This window comes from Moschus berezovskii, chromosome X, assembly GCF_049115385.1.
Source record: "Moschus berezovskii isolate FMDL1 chromosome X, NW_MosBer_1.0, whole genome shotgun sequence".
Lineage (NCBI taxonomy): Eukaryota > Metazoa > Chordata > Mammalia > Artiodactyla > Moschidae > Moschus > Moschus berezovskii.
In genome coordinates, this window is record NC_142488.1 from 20,967,013 (window position 1) to 20,990,123 (window position 23,111).

Here is a 23,111-nt window from a genome sequence, read left to right on the forward strand (position 1 = left end):
CGTCTGCGCCGCCGGAGCCGGCCCGGCGTCTCGCGTCTGCGCCGCCGGAGCCGGCCCGGCGTCTCGCGTCTGCGCCGCCGGACCCCGCCCGGCGTCTCGCGTCTGCGCCGCTGGAGCACGCAGAAAGCAGCGGAAAATATTTCTCTGGAGAGTTCACCTTATGTCTCCTTGGCCAGAGCTGTGTCACACGACTACCCGCAAGGACACGTGGTATTTATTTTTTTAATGGTTTGTCACATTTATTGTCATAAAACTTTTTACAGCCATTCTCATCATCCTTTTGAAAAACATAGTTTTTGTAGTGTTGACTTGAAATAGACTGCCAGATGTGTCTCCAGTGAAAATGGGTGTATCCAGGGACAGCAGAGAATTGCAATTTGGGGCCTACAACCATGTGAGCAGCCTGCAAGTCACCCCTCGCTCCCTCCACCCCCACCCCCAGTAAGGGAAGGAGAAGACCTTTACAGAGGGAAAATGAAGCTGGGAGGGCTGCAAACAAAATGTCCCATGGCTTTTCACAGCCGAGTCCTTGCCAGGAAAGACAGGAGTCTTTCTCCTTCCTCCTGGGCTCTGGCACCATCATCAGTTCAGTTCAGTCGCTCAGCGTGTCCAGCTCTTTGCGACCCCATGGACTGCAGCAGCACACCAGGCCTCCTTGTCCATCACCAACTCCCGGGGTTTACTCAAACTTATGGGACACATGGTATTTAATTGTGCATTACTACAATGTAAGGTTGGCAAAGGAGAAAGAGGAATGGTTTTAGGATAACCAACCAACAGCATCTCCCACCGCGTGGCAAGGAGGCTGCAGCTTGCCGGAATATACTGGACATCACAGTCCCCCAACCCAGCAGCATCCCAGAGACCAGTCGTGGGCAACCAGACCAAGTCCAGGTGCCCATTTCCAACAACTATGGGGCTTCTAACACTCGTTTAGATGGCTCAGGGCCTGTGTGGGACTGAAGGTCTTTGTGAACACTTTTTTTTTTTGGCTATGCTGTATCTTAGTTGCAGTATTTGGGCTCTTAGTTGCGGCATTCAGGATTTTGTTCCCTGACCTGGGATCAGACCTGAACCTGCAGCATGGGGAGTGGACCACCAGGGAAGTCCCTGGCTAAGGGCCTTTAGCACAGACAAATGTTTTTGGAACAATCCTTTTAACCTAAAACTGTCTGCATGAAATACTCCTCCCTTCGTGTGAGGAATAATGGTGAAGTCCATCACCATGCCCTTTCCGGAGCTTAGCTGCTGCCACCAATTCACTGTCCAACTTTGCATCAATGTCAGGAACTCTTGCCCTGGCTCTGCTCAGGTCGGGGGAGGGGTGCATTACCATGCAGAGGCTGCCAAGCCCTACCCAGCAACGAAGTTTTGTGAAACTTCCCCCTAAATTGCTGGTCTCCTCGGGCACCCCTGGGAAGGCCAGGGCCTCAAATTAGTTCCTGTGATAGGCTGTCTAGGTGTCTTGGCAACTGAATGTCCTGATAAGCCAGACAGACCCTCTCCTGAAAGATTATATTCCAAATCACAGCAGCTGTCCCCAGAGTCCATGACAGCTAACCAGTGACAGCTGACCCTTAGGTAGCATTTACTGGGAGCCAGGAACAGCATGTTCTATGGCCTTTCTATGCCCACACTCGTGTAATCCTTGTAAAAACCCTGTGAGCAGGTACTGTTCTCATCCCACCCATTTCATACACAAGGGAACTGAGACACAGAGAGGTTAAGAAACTTACTCAAGGTCACCCAGCTAATAAATGGCAGAGACAGGGTTTGAAATAGGGCAGCCTGATCCCAAAACCCCTGCTCTTCACCACTGTCCTGCCTCTTACCATGTAAACTTTGCAGTCCTTTGAACCAAGCATTGCAAAAATGTAGCTCATAGGAAGCACGTGGATGCTGAAGGAATGCCAGGCACTGTCATTCATTCTGTCATTGGTCCCCAGGGTTTGGTACTTTTCCCCAGTGCTGTGGTGGTAGGTCATGGTGGCAACCCATCGGGCACTGAGGACTACTCCATCTTGACAGCAACACGCTGTATTCCTAAGAAGTCTAAGTGGGCAGTGTCTAATCCAAATATTTGTCAAAAGAGCAGTCCCCATGGCTGGGCTGCTCTGGGCCAGGCAAGATCAGACATGGCATATGTTAGAATGGAGTTGTCACTTAGGTTATACTGAACATTCCCACATAATGAAGTCTTTATGAACTTTTGACAATACATAAATAAAACATCTTGTTTCTCATGCAGTGACTTCAGACAGATTTTATGGCTGCCTGCCGAATGCTGACATGAAATGCCTTTTGTCTCAACTGCTGGAGTCATGAGGTATCAATATTTGAAACACAAAGCCTGCTCCTATCTGTTTTAATTGCTTTGTGCCTTTCTTGTCCATGAAGCGCTAAATACGAAATTCATTTTTATGCATGTAGATTTCCTCCAGGGCTCCTTTTGAAGGTTACTCATGACTTCATAAAATATATAAAATTTGAGTTAAAATATGAGGTCTGTTTAATGATTTAGAGTTTTCAGACTGTAATAATCAACGTGAATCACCCTCTGACTTTAGCAACACTTTTAGGTAACTCAGCCTCTGACGAGGGGAATATCAAAATTCTAATAGTCCAAAAACAGTATTTCACGTCGATCTGGTGTTTGGGATTTGTTTCTGGATATGTGTGAATCATGGGACAGGTATACAATATTTTCAGCCGAAGGGTGACTCTCTAATGACCTAATCCAATTCTGGGGCCACCATTACCTCACCCTAAGCTGATTCAGTTTAATGACACACAGTCAGTGACATTAATGACATAATGTGATAAATAATAACCCATGAAAAACCCAATTCAATCTCTTGGATACATTTAAATTTGATTATAAAAAATAAGCTATATAGAATGAAGACTTTGTTATGCACTGCTAAGATGGAAATTTCAACTTAAATAGGATACAATCCAATAGCCACCATCTTAAATTTTCCTTCTACCCCTGATTAGGGATGAGGAATGGCCTCCTGTGAGAGGTTGGGCCATATGGAATGGGACCAGGTAGGGAAGAACTTCCGAAGGCTCAAGGACAAAGCTAAGTCTCAAGATTGGCCCTTCACAAAAGTATGAAGTTAGGAAATTTCACCATCTGCACCACCCCCCAAATCCTTTTCTCGGTCTGGCCCCCTTCTCCTCTCTTCCTCCCCCACTTGCTTTCCGTCCAGTGGAGGAAGGGATGTTCAGGGAATTCCACAAGGTCACTGTCTCTTTTCTAAACTCCTGGCTCTGATGTTCCAGTTAACCAGGTTGATTAGATCCATTCCGATGTAACCCAGACTCATAGGAGGTGAATTTGTAGCAGCATTCCAAATTAATAACTTACAGTGCAAGTGTACTGATAGTTTCCAGGCAGACTGTTGGATAAGACACTGCCTCTCTTTCAAGATAGCCTGCTTACAAGGCAATAGAAATTCATGAATGGCTAAGCTAGCCTGTGATAACCATTTCAAAACTTCAGTGGCTGACAGCCAGCAAAGGGTATGTCTACTCATACTACACATTGAGCACAGCTCTGCTCCATGTCATATTCACTCAGGCTGTTGAGGTAAAAAAGGAAAACAGAGTTCACAAACCACAGGCGAGGGGTACTGAAGAGAGAGAAAAAAAGAAGTACTGGGGGGGTTGATAGCAATATAATCTATAGAGAAAGCTCCAATACTTTGGCCACCTGATGCAAAGGGCTAACTCATTAGAAAAGACTCTGATTCTGGAAAGGCTGACAGCAGGAGAAGGGGACAGCAGAGGACAAGATGGTTGGATGGCATTACTGACTCAATGGACATGAGTTTGACAAGCTCTGGGAGTTGGTGATGGTCAGGGAAGCCTGGCATGCTGCAGTCCATGGGGTTACAAAAAGTTGGACACGACTGAATGACTGAACTGAATATAATCTGCCACAAATACATGGAATTATTTCTCAGGAGAGCCCTAGACTGAGTCTAACAGCAAGATTCCCTTTCTAGCTTTGCTGAATAACCAATTCTTGACCTTGGGCAAGTCACTTCACCTCTCTGAGCTTCATTTTTACAATCAGGACAATAGAGGACTGAATTCCATGACTCTCAAAGTACCTTACAGCATAGAGACCAGAGGTTCATGATGGCTAGAATAGAGATCCACTCACCAGCCAGAGCCTGAAGCCCATCACCAAAACTTTTCTCTAAAGACTCTCAAACTCTTCGGACTCTGTTTGGGCTATAAAAAGCCTGCCACCTCCACTCAGTTTCCATATCTGAACCCCAGAACACAGATGATTCAAATGATTCTGTCTTCATTTCTCCCAAGGAGAGCTGGTAAGTACCATTCTAGATGCACAGAAAAGAACATGGAATGAACACTCATAGTGCCCCTGACTCTAATCCTCCCTTGGAACTCTCTTATAACTGTCACCTGGGTCTGTTTTGTGACTTTGAGGGAACTCAGGTCTCCCCAAACTTTGTGACAAGTTCAGTGCTGTCCCGAAATGTCTGCAGATCCCAGTTGCTGACCACTTCTCAGTAAGATTTCCACCTCTTGCTGAGTGTCACTCACATATTTCTTCCTGTTCTGTTTTCTCATCTCAGTCCAAGAGGGAAATACAACCCCTTATCCTTCATGCAGTTGAGGGAAATCAGCTATGCCAAAAGATAAAGAACTCTATGTATGTCATGTGTCCCAAAAGTTAAAAACCGAAGTAACAAGAGATCCTTAATGCTTTGTTCCTTCAACATTTAATTCCTCTGTTCTTCTGAGTGACTACTGTAATTCTTTTTAAGTAGTCACCTGAATATTTTTCCCCGTGAACAGTCATTCTATTTAATTTAATTCCCTTTGTTTCTAAATGTATACTTGAATTGCTTTTCAAAGTCATCTCTATTCGTTTATGAATACAAGAGTCTCCATTCCCTATGGATCCCAACACAATTTCTGGAAAGGAGTGGGAGGGGTGGGGTGGGCATCCTGAATTTTGTACTCACAAATAAGATAAATGGTAAAACTGATGTTAAGAAGTCAGGCAAATTGACCTTTGACTCTGGCTTGGGGCTTGCTCTCCTCCTTTCTTCTCACATGGATATTTTTTTTAGTGAATGTCAAATGTTCCTATTTCAAACATTTTTGAGTCTCTGGTCTCACTGCCACATCAGTTTCAACAGAAAACATTCCCCTAAGGCCTAAATTTACAGCAAATACCAAGTACTAGATGACCTTGTTCTGAAAGTTATAGTCCCACCACCACCACCGGGAATTTCTCAGGTATCCAGCCTGCTGCCTGATTGCCTGTTCACCGCGCTCTCATTCTTAGCCTCACACTCACTCTAGTCCTTGCTTCGTTGCTCCCTTGCTTTCTCACTCTCTACTTCCCCTTCTCTTTCCTGTCTTCACTCACTCTGGGGATTCCTATCCATTTCTATCTAGGCAATTTTACCTATATCTTTCTTGTCTCCTTTCACTCACTGTCCACGTGCTTCATCTCCCATCTCCCAGGCAGCCTATCAAAGGACTTAGACCCTTCCCTAAACTCTGGTAGCAGCTAATATAATCGAAATTTCATCCTCTTGTGCTAGCTTAAAAGGAATCATTCGGTAGAAGTACAAATACTCCTGCGAGGATGGGTTTGAGCAACCTTATTAACTGTGTCACCAAATTTCCTATCAGTGACCTTAGTTCCCCAGTGTCTAGGAACTGGGCTTCCTGTCTGTCCTGGTTCTCTCCTGCAGCCAACACACTCTCCAAAACCCAGGGACTTAAATAACCACTTCTTTCTCTTTCACCAGTCCCTTGGTGGACTGAGCTCAGCTGGATGGTTCTCCTGCTCCACATAATGTCACATAGGATTGCAGTCATCTGGGGGGCCAAGAGGTCTGAAACATTCAAGATGTCTCATTCATGAGGCTTGCAGTAAATACTGGCTGTCCACTGGGATCTCAGTTGGGGCTGTTGACCAGCATACCTGAGTTCTCCTTTACATGGCTTCCTCATGTGCCTTGGGCTTCTCATAGCATGGTGACTGGGTTATGAGAAGGGAGTGTCTCAAGAGTGAGCAACTTCAGAAGCAGAAGCGTAACTGCCAGTTCTCTTAATGATTGGGCTCAGAATTCCAAGAATATCAGCATAAAGTGAGTTGAAAGGCCAGCCCAGATTCACAGGGAGGGGAAATAAGTTATACTCTTGATATGAAGAGTGGCATGTGCATAGAGAGAAGAAATTACTGGGGCCATTTTGGGAGGCTAGCTAGCACACTGTCTTTAACTCCTAGGAGCTTCATGCTGACCTCCCCAATATCTGCTGTCAGATCACTGTGATAACTCGATGTTGGAAAATCTTCATAATTATTCATACAGGCATACCATACTGACATTTTAGATCTCGGGCTATCCAAAGATAATCATATTCCACTAGTCCTTTCCATGTAAACCAACTTTTTGGTTTGAAATTTTCTTCATAAAGTTCCTAGAATATTTTCTCTGCTTCTGTTATTTTTAGACCCTGACTATATTGTTTACTTGCCTGGAGAATCCCAGGGACGGGGGAGCCTGGTAGGCTGCCATCTATGGGGTCGCATAGAGTTGGACACAACTGAAGCGACTTAGCAGCAGTAGCAGCATACTGTTTAGTGTCCAGTCTGAAAATAGAGCCCAGGTCAGTTGTTTTAACAGGAAAAATTTAATATACGGGTTTCATAAAGCAGGTGTCAGAGTGTTGGAAAAGCCAAAGGGGAACACTGACATCAGACAAAGACAATAACTGCAAGAAGCAAGTACGAGCCCTGGGACTGAGGAAGCAAAGGAAAGAAATCAGAGTTGTTGGAGCCTTGAAGCTCAGAGAAAGGACCCCATGGAGCCGAGACCCAGCCCCCGGAGGGGTGAGCTGCTCGGCTGGTGCTGGTGCCTCAGAGGCGTGAGAAGACAGCCTCGCCGAACTGAGGAGAGGATGACAAGCTGGCTCCAGGAGGATTATAAACAACCTGGGAAGTGGAGCCAATTGGTGCTGGAAGCCATGGCTACTGATAAAGTATAGTTGCTGGCTAATGCCAGACACAGACGGCACCATCCCGTCTCTGTCTCCCAGCTTGGCAGTCTCTCTCCAGTGCCCCTTTGGGCAGAGCCCAACACTGACAGCTGGCAAAGCACACATGTTTGTGGAATCCCCACCCACCCTAGCATCACAAAGAAGAGTTTGGAGTTGAGAAACAATGGCTTAATAACCTGCATACTGCATCACACTGAGTGGCAGCAGTTTTACTGAGTTATTTTCTTTTGATGAATGTGTTTATAATATCACTTATGGGGATTAGTGCAGGGCGAGCACAGAAATTGCGAAATCTGTGAGTGAAAACATACTTTAATGTACACTCCAGGGGCAGTTAGTGAACATTGAAGGGCTCTAATCAGTAATCCACCCTCAGCAGGTAGCTATGCAAACATGGCCATCTGAATCTGCCCTGGGCCTTTTATATTAACCGAAGGGGTGTTGAAAGAATTTCCCAGTGGTCAAATGAGAGTTGTTCAAGATATGTGATGGGCTGGAAAGACTGCATGGGGCTCATAACTCTTGAGTAGTGAAAAAAACAGGAATCCAGCATACCCAGCAGCCTAACACGTGGGCACAGAATTCTGGTGTCCTGCTGCCTTCAGAAAGAACAGTGGGGCCTGATCTGACTAAAAGACCTACTCACTGGTCTTCAGAATAGTGCCGAGTCCACCCTGGATTAAACCTTTGAGGCCAGGTGCTTGTAGGAATAACTAGGGAACTGACAGTAAGGTCAACTCATAGAACAGGCTGCCTGTTTGGGGATTGTTGGCTCTAAGTACTTGTGTGTTTGGCAGAATTGGGTCTGCAATGTGCTTTGACAGTGATCTTCCGTCTGCTTGCTGGAGAGGAGATCCAGGAGGCTCATGTGTCTCTGATCACTAAGTCTTTTCCCATATTAACCCAAGAACCTGGTGATGTCTCAGCAGTCACACTGGCATAGATTGATTTACAAGGGCTCAAAGAATGTTAGGGAGAGAAGCCCTAGGAGAGGTCATATGTAGGGGGCTGAGTCAGAACAGTGTGGGCAGCAGATCCATGTACACACTCCTTCCAGGGCTCCTCCCTGAACCTCAGAACTGTGTGTGTTCAGAAGTCATTTCCTCACCCTATAGATGATGATCCTCCAGGAATCCAGATCCAGAATAGGCCCCTCCCTCCAGCCTGCTCTCCCTCACCCAGGCCCTGCCCTGCTGGGCTTCTCTCTCTGTTCACCAGATCAATTCTCGTCTCCACTTGGAGTGTTCGGTGTCCTGTGGGTGAGGAGGTGGGCAGAGTTCTCCAAGGCCATCATTAAGCAGCTATGCTGAGAGTTTCATGGTAACCTTTAAAATAATTGGGAGATGATGAGTCACAACACAAAGGATGGGAGATACTGTACATTTGTTGTTGTTTAGATGCTCATTCGTGTCTGACTCTTTGCGACCCCATGGACTGTAGCCCGCCAGGCTCCTCTGTCCATGGAATTCTCCAGGCAAGAATCTTGGAGTGGGTTGCCATTTCTTTCTCCAGGAGATCCTCCCAACCCAGGGATGGAACCTGGCTCTCCTGCATCTCCTGCATTGCAGGCACATTCTTTACCACTGAGCCACCAGGGTTAGGAAGAGGCTAATCATACAATCTAGAGGGTCTCCACATCCCTGCTCCTGCATATAAAGTGAAGTTTCCAAAGTCTCTTCATAACCATCTCCCACCAACCCCCCCAACACACACAATCTTCTCAAAGGGATTCCGTTCCGTTCCGTTCAGTCACTCAATCATGTCCGACTCTTTGCGACCCCGTGGACTGTAGCCTACCAGGCTTCTCCGTCCATGGGATTCTCCAGGCAAGAATACTGGAGTGGGTTACCATTTCCTTCTCCAGGGGATCTTCCCGACCCAGGGATCGAACCCGGGTCTCCCGCATTGGAGGCAGACGCTTTAACCTCTGAGCCACCAGGGAAGCCCCCTCAAAGGGATTACTGATCTCATTTGAGAAATAATCAATTCTGTGTTGCCAATCATGCCCAGAAAAACCAGCCCATGTTTTTAAAGGATCAGGTTTTATGTAAGAAATTCAGAAAATAAAAAATCAATAAATGCATGAGTCAGTACCGTGCCCCAGGATGATTTGGGCCTTTGGGAAAAACATAAGGAGTTTGGCACCTTTGGTTGTGATTTCTGTTCTACTGTTTGGCTGGGATGGGAATTTTCCAATGCATTCATGCAGTTCATTAAATATGTTATTGTGTTGGCTTTGTTTCTCTTTCAATTTAGGAACTCAGCTCTTAGAAAACATTTGCCTGAAATGAGTCCAAGTAGTTTAGACCTCAGAAGCAAATCCATTTTGACTAATAAAAGACTAATTTTCTAAATAAGCAAGATAGTTTCTCTTAAATGAAAATCTAATTGTGAAATCCTATATGCTTAAATCTAGCAAATTACTACCAGAGACGCTTCTAAGCCTATGCAGCTTGGATCAGATTTCTCATCATCAGAAAAAGGAATAATTTCTCTATCATCAGAATTTGAAATGAGCTTTAAGAACATGGGCCTCAGCTGGCAATTACCTCTTGAAGTAAACAAATCCATATGCTGGGACCCTGGAAGATTTGGGTTTCTTCCATGACTTTTCCCAACCCCTCTATGCACACCCCTATCCTCCCACCCCGCACCACCCTCCAACCAATCACTTTCAAATCCTTAATCAGCCTTCCTGTCTGCTCTTTATTGAGGACTAGGAGTGGCTCCTGTCTTTAAATTTTCTTCCTCAAATTCCGAAGACAAAACAATACTGTTCAAATTTTCATGCAGAGCAGCTAGTCAGGTGTGACTGATAGACCCTCCCAGCCCTCAAGCCAGACTACATAAATTGACACCCTCTAAAAAGGAAAATTAGCAAGGAACATCTGGATCTCTTCACTCAGAAATTCATCGATTAAGAATTAGTCTCCTGGCTATAAACAAATAACTTGGAGCAGTGTATCTCACAAAGGCACATCCTACCACTCCCTCCTAAGGGAGATGCCTTTGTCCCTGGACATCCAATCAGCCACCAGAGCTGATCAGTATTCCAGCTGCATCCTCTGAATTGTTGCAAACATTATCAGCCCAATTCTGTCTTTTTTATCACAGCCACAGGGTAAAGCCTCTCTTCAGACTATTGCTGCTGCTGCTGCTAAGTCACTTCAGTCGTGTCCGACTCTGTGCAACCCCATAGACGGCAGCCTACCAGGCTCCCCTGTCCCTGGGATTCTCCAGGCAAGAACACTGGAGTATGTTGCCATTTCCTTCTCCAATGTGTGAAAGTGAAAAGTGAAAGTGAAGTCCCTCAGTCACGGTCCGACTCATAGCGATCCCATGGACTGCAGCCTAACAGGCTCCTCCATCCATGGGATTTTCGAGGCAAGAGTACTGGAGTGGCTTGCCATTGCCTTCTCTGTCTTCAGACTATTAAGGTAACCTATAGGCTGTCTTGCAATGTAGCATGTAGATAAAAGTCTAACAAAGGGGGGATATGTGTGATGAAAATAAACAGCACAGAGGACTTTGAAAAATACAAAGTCTTTGCATATTTTTCATTGCCATGAGTCTTCTGGACACACGCACATATATACTAGACTTTTCAAACTATATTATTATAAGCAGATCCTCAAACCATATTGCATTTTTGGTTGTTTGTCCTCACTTATGTATACATTCGTTAAGTATTAGGTCGGCCAAAAAGTTCGTTAGGGTTTTCCCATAAGCTGTTATGGAAAACCCCAAATGAAGGTTTTGGCCAACCCAATAAAAACGAAATGAGTACTCTCTATATGGAAGGCACTAATGATGTTAGGTGTTGGGAATGGTGAAATAGACTCACAGTTTGCAACTTCATGAAGGTCACACATAGCCTATGAGGGAAGATAGTCAATTAAACTAAAAAAACAATGCCTGTGCTAAAGGCGCTGATAAAATCAAGTGTTGGGACTTTGGCAATGCAGAGAGGCAGCAACTAATTCATTCCTATAGGAGGTGACATTTACATTGATGTCTGGGAGAGGCAGATACCTTTGGAGTAAATAGGGGCAGAAAGATAGACGTGGGGAAGGGAAAAAGAGTTGTCAGGACAAGGCAGGAGCATGGAAGAAGGCTTGAAAGCGAGAGATAGTATATCCTATAATTGGACCTGAAAGATGGTCAGGCGAATAGAGTGAGAAGAATACAGTGAAGGAGATAGAGAGGTTGCAAGAGAAGAAAGTGGAAAAGTAAGAAAAAAAATGTGAAGGGATTTGGGCTTGACCCTGAGGTCAAGGAAAAGCAGGATTAGTTGTTATTCTCAGGTCTTCACTCCATTCATATTACAGAAGTGACCATGGCTTCACAGTAGGCAGAGTGTACATCTCTGCCTTTGGGTTTAGAAATGTGACTCATTTTGGCCAATGGAAAGTTGGCAGAGAAGGCCAGAGGAAGCTTGAAGGAGCTCATTCAATTGGACTCCCCCTGCTGCAGTCCTGAGATCAGCTATGAAAAGGATACGCTTTATGTAGTTGGTGCCCCTTCAGCCTGGGCCTTAGGATGACAGATACTTGATGAATTAGACCTAAATCCAACTAGAAGTCTGGGGTCCTACCCAGTTGAATGTAGCTTTGGCCAGCTGAACTGCCACCAACCTACAGACCCAAGAGTGTGAAAACAGTATTTCTTTTGGTAAGTCACTGAGACTTGGGATTGTTACATGGCTAAACCTGACTAAAATATGAAACAGTGGCACAGTTTTCTCGAGGGGCGTGACATGGTCATAGTTATAATTTAGAATGCTCCCTGGCTCCATTATAGAGAACAGACTAAAGGAGAGAGGATCGGTTAGAAGAGGTGGAGAGACCAGTTGGGAGATGGTTTTGTTAATCCAGAGAGAAATGATGGTGGCCTTGCCTAGGGTGTCAGCGGGAAGGAACAGAGAGAAGCGCTGATAGCTGTTTGGTATTCCTTTAGTGCAGTGTTCTTGTTTTGTGAGGTTTTTTTCCTTCTAACATAAAACCTATTTTCCTCTGAGACCAAGATAAGCATAATCTCTCTAAGACATTAGAACTCAACAGCCTGTTTAGCAGTTCAGTTTCACTTGTTCATTCAGGTATTTATTCTACTGGCATTTGTTGAATGCCTGCTGTGTGGCAGAATAATAAGATATGACATCCCTGCCATACCAACGCCCACAGTACAGGAAGGCAAGGCAGATAGATAAACAAGTAATGGGCTTCCCTGGTGGCTCAGAGGTTAAAGAGTCTGCCTCCAGTGCGGGAGACCCGGGTTCGATCCCTGGGTCGGGAAGATCCCCTGGAGAAGGAAATGGTAACCCACTCCAGTATTCTTGCCTGGAGAATCCCATGGACGGAGAAGCCTGGTAGGCTACAGTCCACGGGGTCGCAAAGAGTCGGACACGACTGAGCGACTGAACGGAACGGAACGGAACGGAATTGCAATAATATGTTGGAAGTAGTATAATAAAAGTGAGAATAAAACCTACAGAAACAGGACTTCCTTGGTGGTCCAGTGGTTAAGAATCCACCTCCCAATGCAGGGGATGTGGGTTCGATCCCTGGTCAGGGAATTAATATCCCACATGCTTCAGGGCATCTAAGCCCATGCACCACAACTAGAGAAGCCTGTGAGCCGCAGAGAGAAGCCCACGCACTGCAATGAAGACCCAGCACAGCTAAAATCCAAAAACAATGACAACAACCAAAAAAAAAAAAAACCCTACAGGAACGTAGAGGACAGTCCTTTATTAATGTTCCTAGAGTCATTTATATTCATTCATGTGGGCGGGGGGGGGGTTGTCTCTTGTATTCACTAATATATGTCAGATACCTAAAAGAATATGCCTAGCACCCGTATTTAGTAGATGATTACTAAATATTTGGTTTTTGTGCTTAGTCTCCCAACTTTGGCTCGAGTTCACCCTCCCATCTCTTTCCAGTCTGGACTACCTCAGATAGCACTCCCGGGAACCCAGGTGGTGGTCAACAGTTTTGAGTAACAAAGAGAGTATAGAAGGAAGACTGAGAAGACATCACATTGGGCCACCAGGAAACTTCTTCTGACTTGAAATGTTTTAAATTCATTTGCTGTGCCAGGTCTTAGTTGTATCACGTGAGATCTTTCCTTGCAGGGCACAGACTCTAGTTGTGGCACTCCAGCTCAGTAGTTGCTGCACGTGGAACCCGTTGCTTCTCGGCATGTGGAATCTTAGTTCCCCAACAGGGATCAAACTCGCATCCCTCCGCATTGCAAGGCAGAGTCTTAACCAGGGGACCACCAGGAAAGTCCCTGCTGTTGACTTTTGAGGCAGAGTTTTGATAGAGTGCTGGGATAGGAAACCACACTTCAAGTGACCTCATCCTGCTTCTTGTGGTCTTAAGTTCTCCATCAGTAGGGATCAGCACACTCGCCATGTGAACTGTAGATGCTGGAAGGAAAGTACACAGCTGAGAAGGGCTAGGAGGATTGTTACTACCTTAATGAATCCAGCCTAGTCTAAGCCTGACTCTTTGTTGTTACCGTCTGTGAACTTTCTCTCAGAGATCCTGATTCACACTAACCACAAGGGATGAAATCACACATACGAATATGCATCATGATTAATTTTCATTGAGAAATAATAACTATTTTGTGGACTTGTTTATTCTTAACTGCCTGATCAGTATACTTCTTCCTTTAAACAAGCTACATGGTGTATCTATGGTAGGCCACTCCATGGACTCTTGCCTAGAAAATCCCATGGACGGAGGAGCCTGGTAGGCTGCAGTCCATGGGGTCGCTAAGGGTCGGACACGACTGAGCGACTTCACTTTCACACATTGGAGAAGGAAATGGCAACCCACTCCAGTGTTCTTGCCTGGAGAATCCCAGGGACGGGGGAGCCTGGTGGGCTTCCGTCTATGGGGTCACACAGAGTCAGACACGACTGAAGTGACTTAGCAGCAGCAGCAGCTTGAGGTATATGGAATTGGAGCAAAGAACGAGAGTTTAAATGTTAAAATACAATTCGGTTTTCCTAACCTGATTTAATTTCATGGTTTGAAGTGTCAGGCATCTTGGGGTATTTTTTGAAACTTCCAGAACTGAAGGTGTACTGAGAGTACACAGGCTACAGCTGGCCTGAAGGCACTGTGGGCTACTCATCCTGAACACTGCTAGCCAGAAAGAGCTTGGTGACGTAGTGTGCTTCATTTAGTCAGTTTTAGAGACTGTCTCCTCAGGACAGTGTATAGAAAGGCACTGCCCATATCTCCCTGCTCACCCTGTTTTTTTCTAGGGCTCCATTGCTGGCCACCCTTGTTTCTTTTTTCTTAATGTATTTATTTTTCATTGGAAGGACAATTGTTTTACAATATTGTGTTGGTTTCTGCCATACATCAACTTAAATCAACCATAGGTACACCTATGTCCCCTCCCTCCACCCTTGTTTCTGATTAACTCTTGGGTTGCTATGAAGCCTCTGTAGGGAATTCACTACATCAAGGCCCTGGGGCCTTCCCACATGGAATGCTTCAATACAAAAGAGAAGAACAGGTAGATTAAAGAAAAAAGAACAGCAAGTGAAGTAGTGCTAAATAAATGAAAATTTTGCTGGCTCTTCTTATAAAGTTGGATGTAGTACTATAAGGCTGGCACGCTGATGTTTTTATTTGTTTATTTATTTATTAGCTGTGCTCCCTCAGATTCTTATAGCTTATGGAGGCTGCCTTCTCCAAGTGGGTTCAAAGGTGTACCCCTGACCCAGGAATTTGCTTCCTAATAGAGAGTTAACAGGAGACTCTATTTCACATCCTGGCCCCAGCATATAATTGAGTTACTGCCTTGTTTGAGGTTTTGCTTACAGGGAATACTTTTTTGCTATTTCTCTTGAACTTTGGAGTTGACCCAGATTAGGGACTGGCCTTCAGCCATTACCTGTAGATACTACCAGGCCAAGTAGCCAGTACCTCCATGGGAATATGAGTTCATAGGCCAAAATAACCAGATATCTGAAGAAGATAGATACCTCAGAAGGAAAATGACAAACAGGAAACCAATGCCCAAGGTCTCAGGCACTCCCACTCCGACTTTGCAACCCCATGGACTGCAGCACGCCAGGCTTCTCTGTCTTTCACTATCTCCCGGAGTTTGCTCAAATTCATGTCCACTGAGTCAGTGATACCATCCAACCATCTCATCCTCTGTCACCCTCTTCTCCTGCCTTCCATCTTTCTCAGCATCAGGGTCATTTCCAATGAGTCAGCTCTTCAAATCAGGTGGCCAAAGTATTGGAGCTTCAACTTCAGCATCAATCCATCCCATGAATATTCAGGGTTGATTTCCTTTAGGATTGACTGGTTTGATCTCCTTGCAGTCCAAGGGACTCTCAAGAGTCTTCTAGCACCAAGTCTAACAGTATGGTGAATTCAACTCTGCTTCTGTTCAATTGTTGAGAGATTGTTGCTTCACACAGCTCTCAATATACTGCATTCTGATTGAAGAACTATTCACATGATGGAAAATCGTTTTCAAAACATGTCAATATATGGCAAAACCAATACAATAATGTAAAGTAATTAGCCTCCAATTAAAATAAATAAATTTAAATAAATAAATAAACATGTCAATTGTTATGGATAATAGAACAAAGATGGTAAAGGCTCAGTGATTTAGGAATCATAAGCATACAATGACTTGTTCATATACCCTTCAGTAATCTAATCCAAAAGCAATTATAACTGTCTGTAAGCAGAAAGATAGTGGGCCACTACATCATACTTCAGTCAAAGACAAAAATGCATGATGTCCAAAGGTTTTAGAATAACTTTGTCATATATTTAATAAGATGTTTTAAAGAAGATGGAACAGCAGCTAGTATATGTATAAAAGCCATCTAGAGCAAAACCAAAATAACATTCTTTTTAAGTGAAAACAATGTATCTTATTAAAATCGCTTGCAAAGAAAATACTTTCTGAAAACTGAGGCAGTTCAGTCCAGTTCGGTCACTCAGTTGTGTCTGACTCTTTGCGACCCCATGGACTGCAGCATGCCAGGCTTCCGTGTCCATCACCAACTCCTGGATTCTACTCAAACTCATGTCTGGAATATACTCAAACTCATGTCCATCAAATCGGTGATGCCATCCAACCACCTCATCCTCTGTCGTCCCTTCTCCTCCCACCTTCAATTTTTCCCAGGATCAGGGTCTTTTCCAATGAGTCAGTTCTTCATATCAGGTGGCCAAAGTATTGGAGTTTCAGCTTCAGCATCAGTCCTTCCAATGAATATTCAAGACTGATCTCCTTTAGGACTGACTGGTTTGATCTTGCAGTCCAAGGGACTCTCAAGAGTATTCTCCAACACCACAGTTCAAAAGCATCCATTCTTCGGCGCTCAGCTTTCTTTATGGCCCAACTCTCACATCCAGACATGACTACTGGAAAAAACATGGCTTTGACTAGACGGATCTTTGTTGGCAAAGTAATGTCTCTGCTTTTTAATATGCTGTCTAGGTTGGTCATAACTTTTCTTCCAAGGAGCAAGCATCTTTTAATTTCATGGCTGCACTCACCATCTGCAGTGATTTTGGAACCCAAGAAAATAAAGTCTCACTGTTTCCGCCGTTTCCCCATCTATTTCCCATGAAGTGATGGAACCAGATGCCATGATCTTAGTTTTCTGAATGTTGAGTTTTAAGCCAACTTTTTCACTCTTTGACTTTCACAAGAGGCTCTTCAGTTCTTCTTCACTTTCTGCCCTAAGGGTGGTGTCATCTGTATATCTGAGGTTATTGATATTTCTCCCAGCAATCTTGATTCTAGCTTGTACTTCATCGAGCCTGGCCTTTCACATGTTATACTCTGTATATAAGTTAAATAAGCAGGGTGACAATATACAGCCTTGACGTCCTCCTTTCCTGATTTGGAACCAGTCTGTTCTAACTGTCCAGTTCTAACTGTTGCTTCTTGACCTGCTTACAGATTTCTCAGGAGGCAGGTAAGGTGGTCTGGTATTCCCATCTCTTAAAGAATTTTCCACAGTTTGTTGTGATCCACACAGTCAAAGGCTTTGGCGTTAGTCAATAAAGCAGAAGTAGATGTTTTTCTGGAACTCTCCTGCTTTTTCAATGATCCAGCAGATGTTGGCAATTTGATCTCTGATTCCTCTGCCTTTTCTAAATCCAGCTTGAACATCTGGAAATTCATGGTTCACATACTGTTGAAGCCTGACTCGGAGAATTTTGAGCATTACTTTGCTAGCATGTGAGATGAGTGCAATTGTGCAGTAGTTTGAACATTCTTTGGTATTGCCTTTCTTTGGGATTGGAATGAAAACTGACCTTTTCCAGGAACCTGAGGCAGAAGTAATTAAATCAATGTTTTCAGAGTACAAGTATTTCTTACATGTTAGTGACTGAAAATATTCCCTTACTCTACTCCAGGAAGATGCTGATATTAGTCTACATAAAACGAAACTGAAACAGAGATGGAAAAACCCAGATGACTGGTTTATTGAAAGCCAATTGTATGAAAGAGAGCATCTACTTATGTGGTAGATGACACTAATGTTTACTTCCAGGTATATTCTTCTCTACTTCTAGGTATACAGAGGATTATACTCCTTCTGCCCTTTAAGTGAGACACAGCTATTTGACTACTTTCAGTTCAGTTCAGTTCAGTTCAGTCGCTCAGTCGTATACGACTCTTTGCGACCCCATGAATCACAGCACGCCAGGCCTCCCTGTCCATCACCAAATCCCAGAGTTCACTCAAACAAATTAAAATACGCTTACTCCTTGGAAGGAAAGTTATGACCAACCTAGATAGCATATTAAAAAGCAGAGACATTATTTTGCCAACCAAGGTCCGTCTAGTCAAGGCTATGGTTTTTCCCGTGGTCATGTATGGATGTGAGAGTTGGACTGTGAAGAAAGCTGAGCGCCGAAGAATTGATGCTTTTGAACTGTGGTGCTGGAGAAGACTCTTGAGAGTCCCTTGGACTGCAAGGAGATCCAACCAGTCCATTCTAAAGGAGATCAGTCCTGGGTGTTCATTGGAAGGACTGATGCTAAAGCTGAAACTCCAATCCTTTGGCCACCTCTCCTTCCAAGGAGTAAGCATCTTTTAATTTCCTGGCAGCAATCAGCAACCGCAGTGATTTTGGAGCCCCAAAAAATAAAGTCTGACACTGTTTCCACTGTTTCCCCATCTATTTCCCATGAAGTGATGGGACCAGATGCCATGATCTTTGTTTTCTGAATATTGAGCTTCAAGCCAACCTTTTCACTCTCCTCTTTCACTTTCATCAAGAGGCTTTTGAGTTCCTCTTCACTTTCTGCCATAAGGGTGGTGTCATCTGCATATCTGAGGTTATTGATATGAAACAGAAATGGAAGTAATGTGTGCATGTCTGGTCATAGGATTTTTCTTCCAGTGATAAACACTCTAGTCCTCTTTCTCCGTTGCATTAAATCCTGAGCCTCACATTGAGAACTAGGCATGATAAAATGGAATCTACATCAGTCTACCAATTCATGTTGGATATATAGCACAAACAAAAAATAAATCTTTGTCATTTTAAGCCAATGGGATTTTAGGGCTGGTTTCTCAAGCTTATCCTGGCTGATATAAGTTATTGTCATAAATGACCCAAGAAGTTGATGAGAAATATATATTCTTGAAGGGAACATCAAACTCTAAAAATCTGAATACTTATATTTTTAACAACAAAACTGTAGTATTTTAAAATTAGTATTATCTAATATTTATGGTTCATGTTGATCCTGGTATCTCAGAAGTTTATTATATGATAGTGATATTCTGCTTCAGCCAAGTACTGATTTTTAACATGTAGCTGTTTTTTTCAGGGGGGTGGGATCAAATCCACGCCCCTTGCAGTAGAAGTGTGGTGTCTTAACCACTGGACAGCCATGGAAGTCCCTAATATGTAGCTATTTTCCATTCAGCCACAATGTATACTTGGTGCCCCTCTAAGAATATATACTATATAAAATGATATGAATAAAAGCCTGACTCTGCATTCTTTAAGGTAGTTACTTGACAGAAACCTGAAACTATTTGTTAAGTAGATCACATTTATTCTAAGGAAGAATACCTTGATCTTCTGGAATACAGATGTTTTTTACTGCCACCTTGCATCCTCTATCTTGTCTTTTCTGCTGCCACCTGCTGCCTTCCATGACTGATAAATTCCAGAAACCAGCAGGATTCTATTCAGTGTTTTGTTTTGACTGCTGGATCCCTAATGTGAATATCAAGTCAGTTGAATAAGTAAAAATTTAGGTTGGGAACAGAAAAACACAATCAACTCATTTCCTACATATTTTGGGTAATCAGCCACAAAGTATCTGGTTTTTGTTCCAGTCCAGACAAGGCTTCAGGCTAACAAAAGAGAAGCATTTTAATTCTTAATTTTCTCATCATAGGAAAAAACAGTTAAAAACTACAGTCATTATACAAGAGCAAACAAAAGTCAGTTCAAATACAGTAGTGTAGCAATAGTCTTAGTGTAGTTTTAAGCTTCAATAACTTCAGAAGTACAAACTCTATGAACTTACACATAACATCACTTGAAAAATAAAATTATTTAAATTTCTTTCATATTTCTTTGGTCTCAGAAATTTTTGAACAGTAAATATAATTTAGTTTTTTGTTTCAGTCAATGTTTGCCTTCCTCTGGACTAAAAAAAATTGAAATTTAAAATTATCCAAAATTCTCCAAGTTAAATAACTTAAAAGAAATATAAATAAATTTTCAAGTGATGCTTTTTCAAGTTTGGAGCATTTATACTTCTGAAATTATCAAAACCTAAAACTGCGTAAAGCCTTTTGGGATACCTGTACATGGAAAACTGTGACATCACAGGGTGCTTGAATATAAACTTTTATAATTATACCCAGCTTTGTTCAAAATAAATTGAAACATTTTATAACAACACATATACACACATATATGCAAGAAGATGTAAAACTGAATCATAAGGTTTCTTGAAGCTTGGAAGAAATGGTGCTAAATTATTAAAACTTTAGGAAAAGTATGAGAGAGTGAGGCAAATGAGTAGCAGACTGAACTGAACTGATCTCTCATACAGGTTTCTTGTATTCACTATATTTTTACTTTGCAAGAGGCTGAGGGGGCATTTTTATTTGGGATACTTATTCTTAAGATGGTATTCTCAATATTTCGGTATTAGTATTACAATTGCTGCTGATGCTTTTCCAGAGAGCTAAAAAACAAGTTTAACTTTTAAAGACTTGGGCATTAGGAGAATGCAAAAAAAAAAAAAAACTCCATAAATATTAGTTTTCCTTCCCATTAGAAATCATCTAGTTGACTGGTTCTCAATCTTGCCTGCAAAGTAGAATGACCTGTTTAAAAAATACGGGGCTTGGGTCCTGTTCTGAGATTCTGATTCAATCGGTCTAAGCTACAGAACGGGCATCAGGAATTTTTTAAGTTCCCTGGTGATCCTAATGTTACAGCCAAGGTTGAGAACCACTGCTCCAAGCCAATATATAATCAAGTACATGTCAACATACAAAAATATGTAAGGGTGTTTAGAACTTTTTTTTTTTTTAACGTAGCACCAATCTCAAATTTTATAATGGAAAAGGTTGAGAAATGAACCTAAAGCTCGTATGTTTAACAAAACATGTTATTCAAAAAATATGAACAAAATAAGCCGGACACAAAAGAGTACTTATTGTATGATTCAATTTACACAAAGTTTTTAAAAACAAAACGAGGGGTAGGAATTGGCGGAGGAGGAGAGGATTAACTGGGAAGCGAGCGAAGAAAATTCCCGAGATGGAAATGTTCTCTATTTTGATTAGGGTACACGGATATATAGTTATCAAAACTCATCGAAACAGTTGAAATCTGTATTGTGTTCTCGCTATGCGTAAATAACGTTTCAATAAAAAAAAACGATTGAACATAATTCATTTAAATCTGGATACCTAAGACAGTCTAAGTGGCGGAGACGATATTATTTCGGATGACACCAAACTCTCACTAGATTAAAACTAACTACACACCCCAGACCAGAACCAGAGAGAATGGAGACCAGACAGCAGGGAGGGCCAAAGACTAAGAAATCGCTAGAGGGCTCGAAGCCGTTAGCTAGCTGATGCCTAGACTGCGGCGCCCAAGTGTCCGCGAAAATAAGCCTCCGCGCACTTTTCCGGTGCGAGCATTGCGGGCCGAGTGTCCCACCAGAAGGATCCGGAAGGAAACGAGGCCACTACGAGAAAGGAACCCCTGGCAGCTTGGTTCCTGCTCAGATGCTGGGGCTGTAGGCGCCGCGCGGTCAGCTGGTTGCAGCTCGCAGGGAGGACGCCGGCGCTCGCCTTCCCTGCGCTGCCCCCGCCGCTGCCATGATTCCGGTGTCGCTGGTGGTAGTGGTGGTGGGCGGCTGGACTGCCGTCTACCTGACCGACTTGGTGTTGAAGGTGAGGGCCTCGGGCCCAGGGCCCAAGCCCGTGGTGCCCAGGGTCAGGGCGCGGGGCCCGAGGTCTTTCCCCCTGCCCTGTGCCTCCCGGAATGGAAGCCATGCGGCCGGTGTCCACTTGCGGCCTTCCGCGTGGCGCGCGGTCCGGTGCAATAAATAAAGCACGGCTGGCTGCGGGAAGGGAGTGGCGACCTGCCCAGCAGCCGCAGTCACACTGCGGGGCTCCGTAGGCCCCGAAGCCTTCGGGTCCTGCCCGGGAGGCTCCGGTAGTGGGCTCGGGAGGGCTCGCCAAACCCCACGACACTGCACCTGGGAGTAAAATAAAATGCCTGCCTGAGAAAGGCATTGTTTGCCCTCTTTGTCTTTAAGGTTGCGACTCTCCAGAGTCTGGTATTGGGATGAATCTAAATCAAGGTGTGATTTACATCAGTGGTTATCAGACTTTAAAGTGCGTACGATCGTCTGCAGTTCCGGTTAAAAAGCACATTCTGATTCAGCAGATCTAGGCCGGGGGCCTAAGATTCTGCATTTCTAACCAGTTCCTAACTGCTGCCAAGGCCGCTAGTTAACTGACCGCACTTAAAAATAGCGAGGATTTAGATAACTAAATTCTAACTACTCGAATTCTACTTTGTATCTTAGACGCCGTTGCTTCACGCTCACCCGCCCGCCCCTCCCCCCCGGCCCCCCGGGCAGCCAGCCCCCGCCGCTTAATACCCGTCCCCCTCCACCACCACAGACCGTTCGTACGCAGCCCATTCTTAAGTTACTTGGGTAGCGAATATTAACAATTGGCTGACCACAGGCTTCAAGCAACCTTTTGAAGTTGCATATTGGGGGTGGGGGTATGTGAGGAATAAAATCATGTAACTTCTCTAATATTTGATGAAAGTTCCAATTATGACTAGTTCAAACCTTCATGTTATGAATACCGTTTTAAATAGAATACTGTAGTTTAGTGTGTGTGTTTTAAGTTTAATGTTAGAATGAAATGATACTTAATGTAACTTTGTTGCATTTAAACTTGCCTAGTGTGTTAGCCACTTAGTTATGTCTGACTTCTGTAGCCCGCCAGGCTCCTCTGTCCATGAAATTCCCCAGGCAAGAATACTGGAGTGAGTAGCCATTCCCTTAGGGGATCGTCCCCACCCAGGGATCAAACCTGAGTCTCCCGCATTGCAGGTAGATTCTTTACCATCTGAGCCACCAGGGAAAGAAAACTTGCAAAGTGAAAAGGTAATACAGTAGAATCAGAGCACGGGGCTGGACTTTGCCCCTTCCTAACCATTGTGACCTTGGGCAAAAATTCTCTCTGTTCCTCCATTTCTTCATCTTTAAAATAGGTGTAATAGTTGTAAAGACCTCCTGATATTTTAGAGAGGATTATGTTATTCATCCACATAAAGCCCATTGCCACTCAAGTGAGATTCAAGGACTGGCAGCACTTGCATCATCTGGGAATTTGACAGAAATGTAGACCCTCAGGCCTCATTCCTGACCCACAGAATCAGAATCTGCATCCTCATAAGATCCCCATGTGCTTCCTCTGCACACACTTGGCATAGTGCTTAGCATGTCATAAGCAGTACATGCCAGTGGTTA

At 43.8% G+C, this 23,111-nt stretch overlaps 1 protein-coding gene across 4 annotated transcripts in view; it reads left to right on the plus strand.

Annotated features, from left to right (window-relative positions):
* The first annotated feature begins 21,257 nt into the window (after positions 1 to 21,257).
* The window catches only part of LOC129564191 (membrane-bound transcription factor site-2 protease), a 55,357-nt gene continuing 53,503 nt past the window's right edge, over positions 21,258 to 23,111 (plus strand). Inside the window, exon 1 of one of the 4 annotated variants that reach the window (XM_055437904.2) lies at positions 21,258 to 21,510. In XM_055437904.2, the coding sequence (XP_055293879.2) occupies positions 21,436 to 21,510 (75 nt within the window). In that variant the 5' untranslated portion in view covers positions 21,258 to 21,435. The remainder of the gene's footprint in view (positions 21,511 to 23,111) is intronic. The other 3 variants (XM_055437905.2, XR_008687450.2, XR_016036953.1) reach the window with 3 other exon arrangements.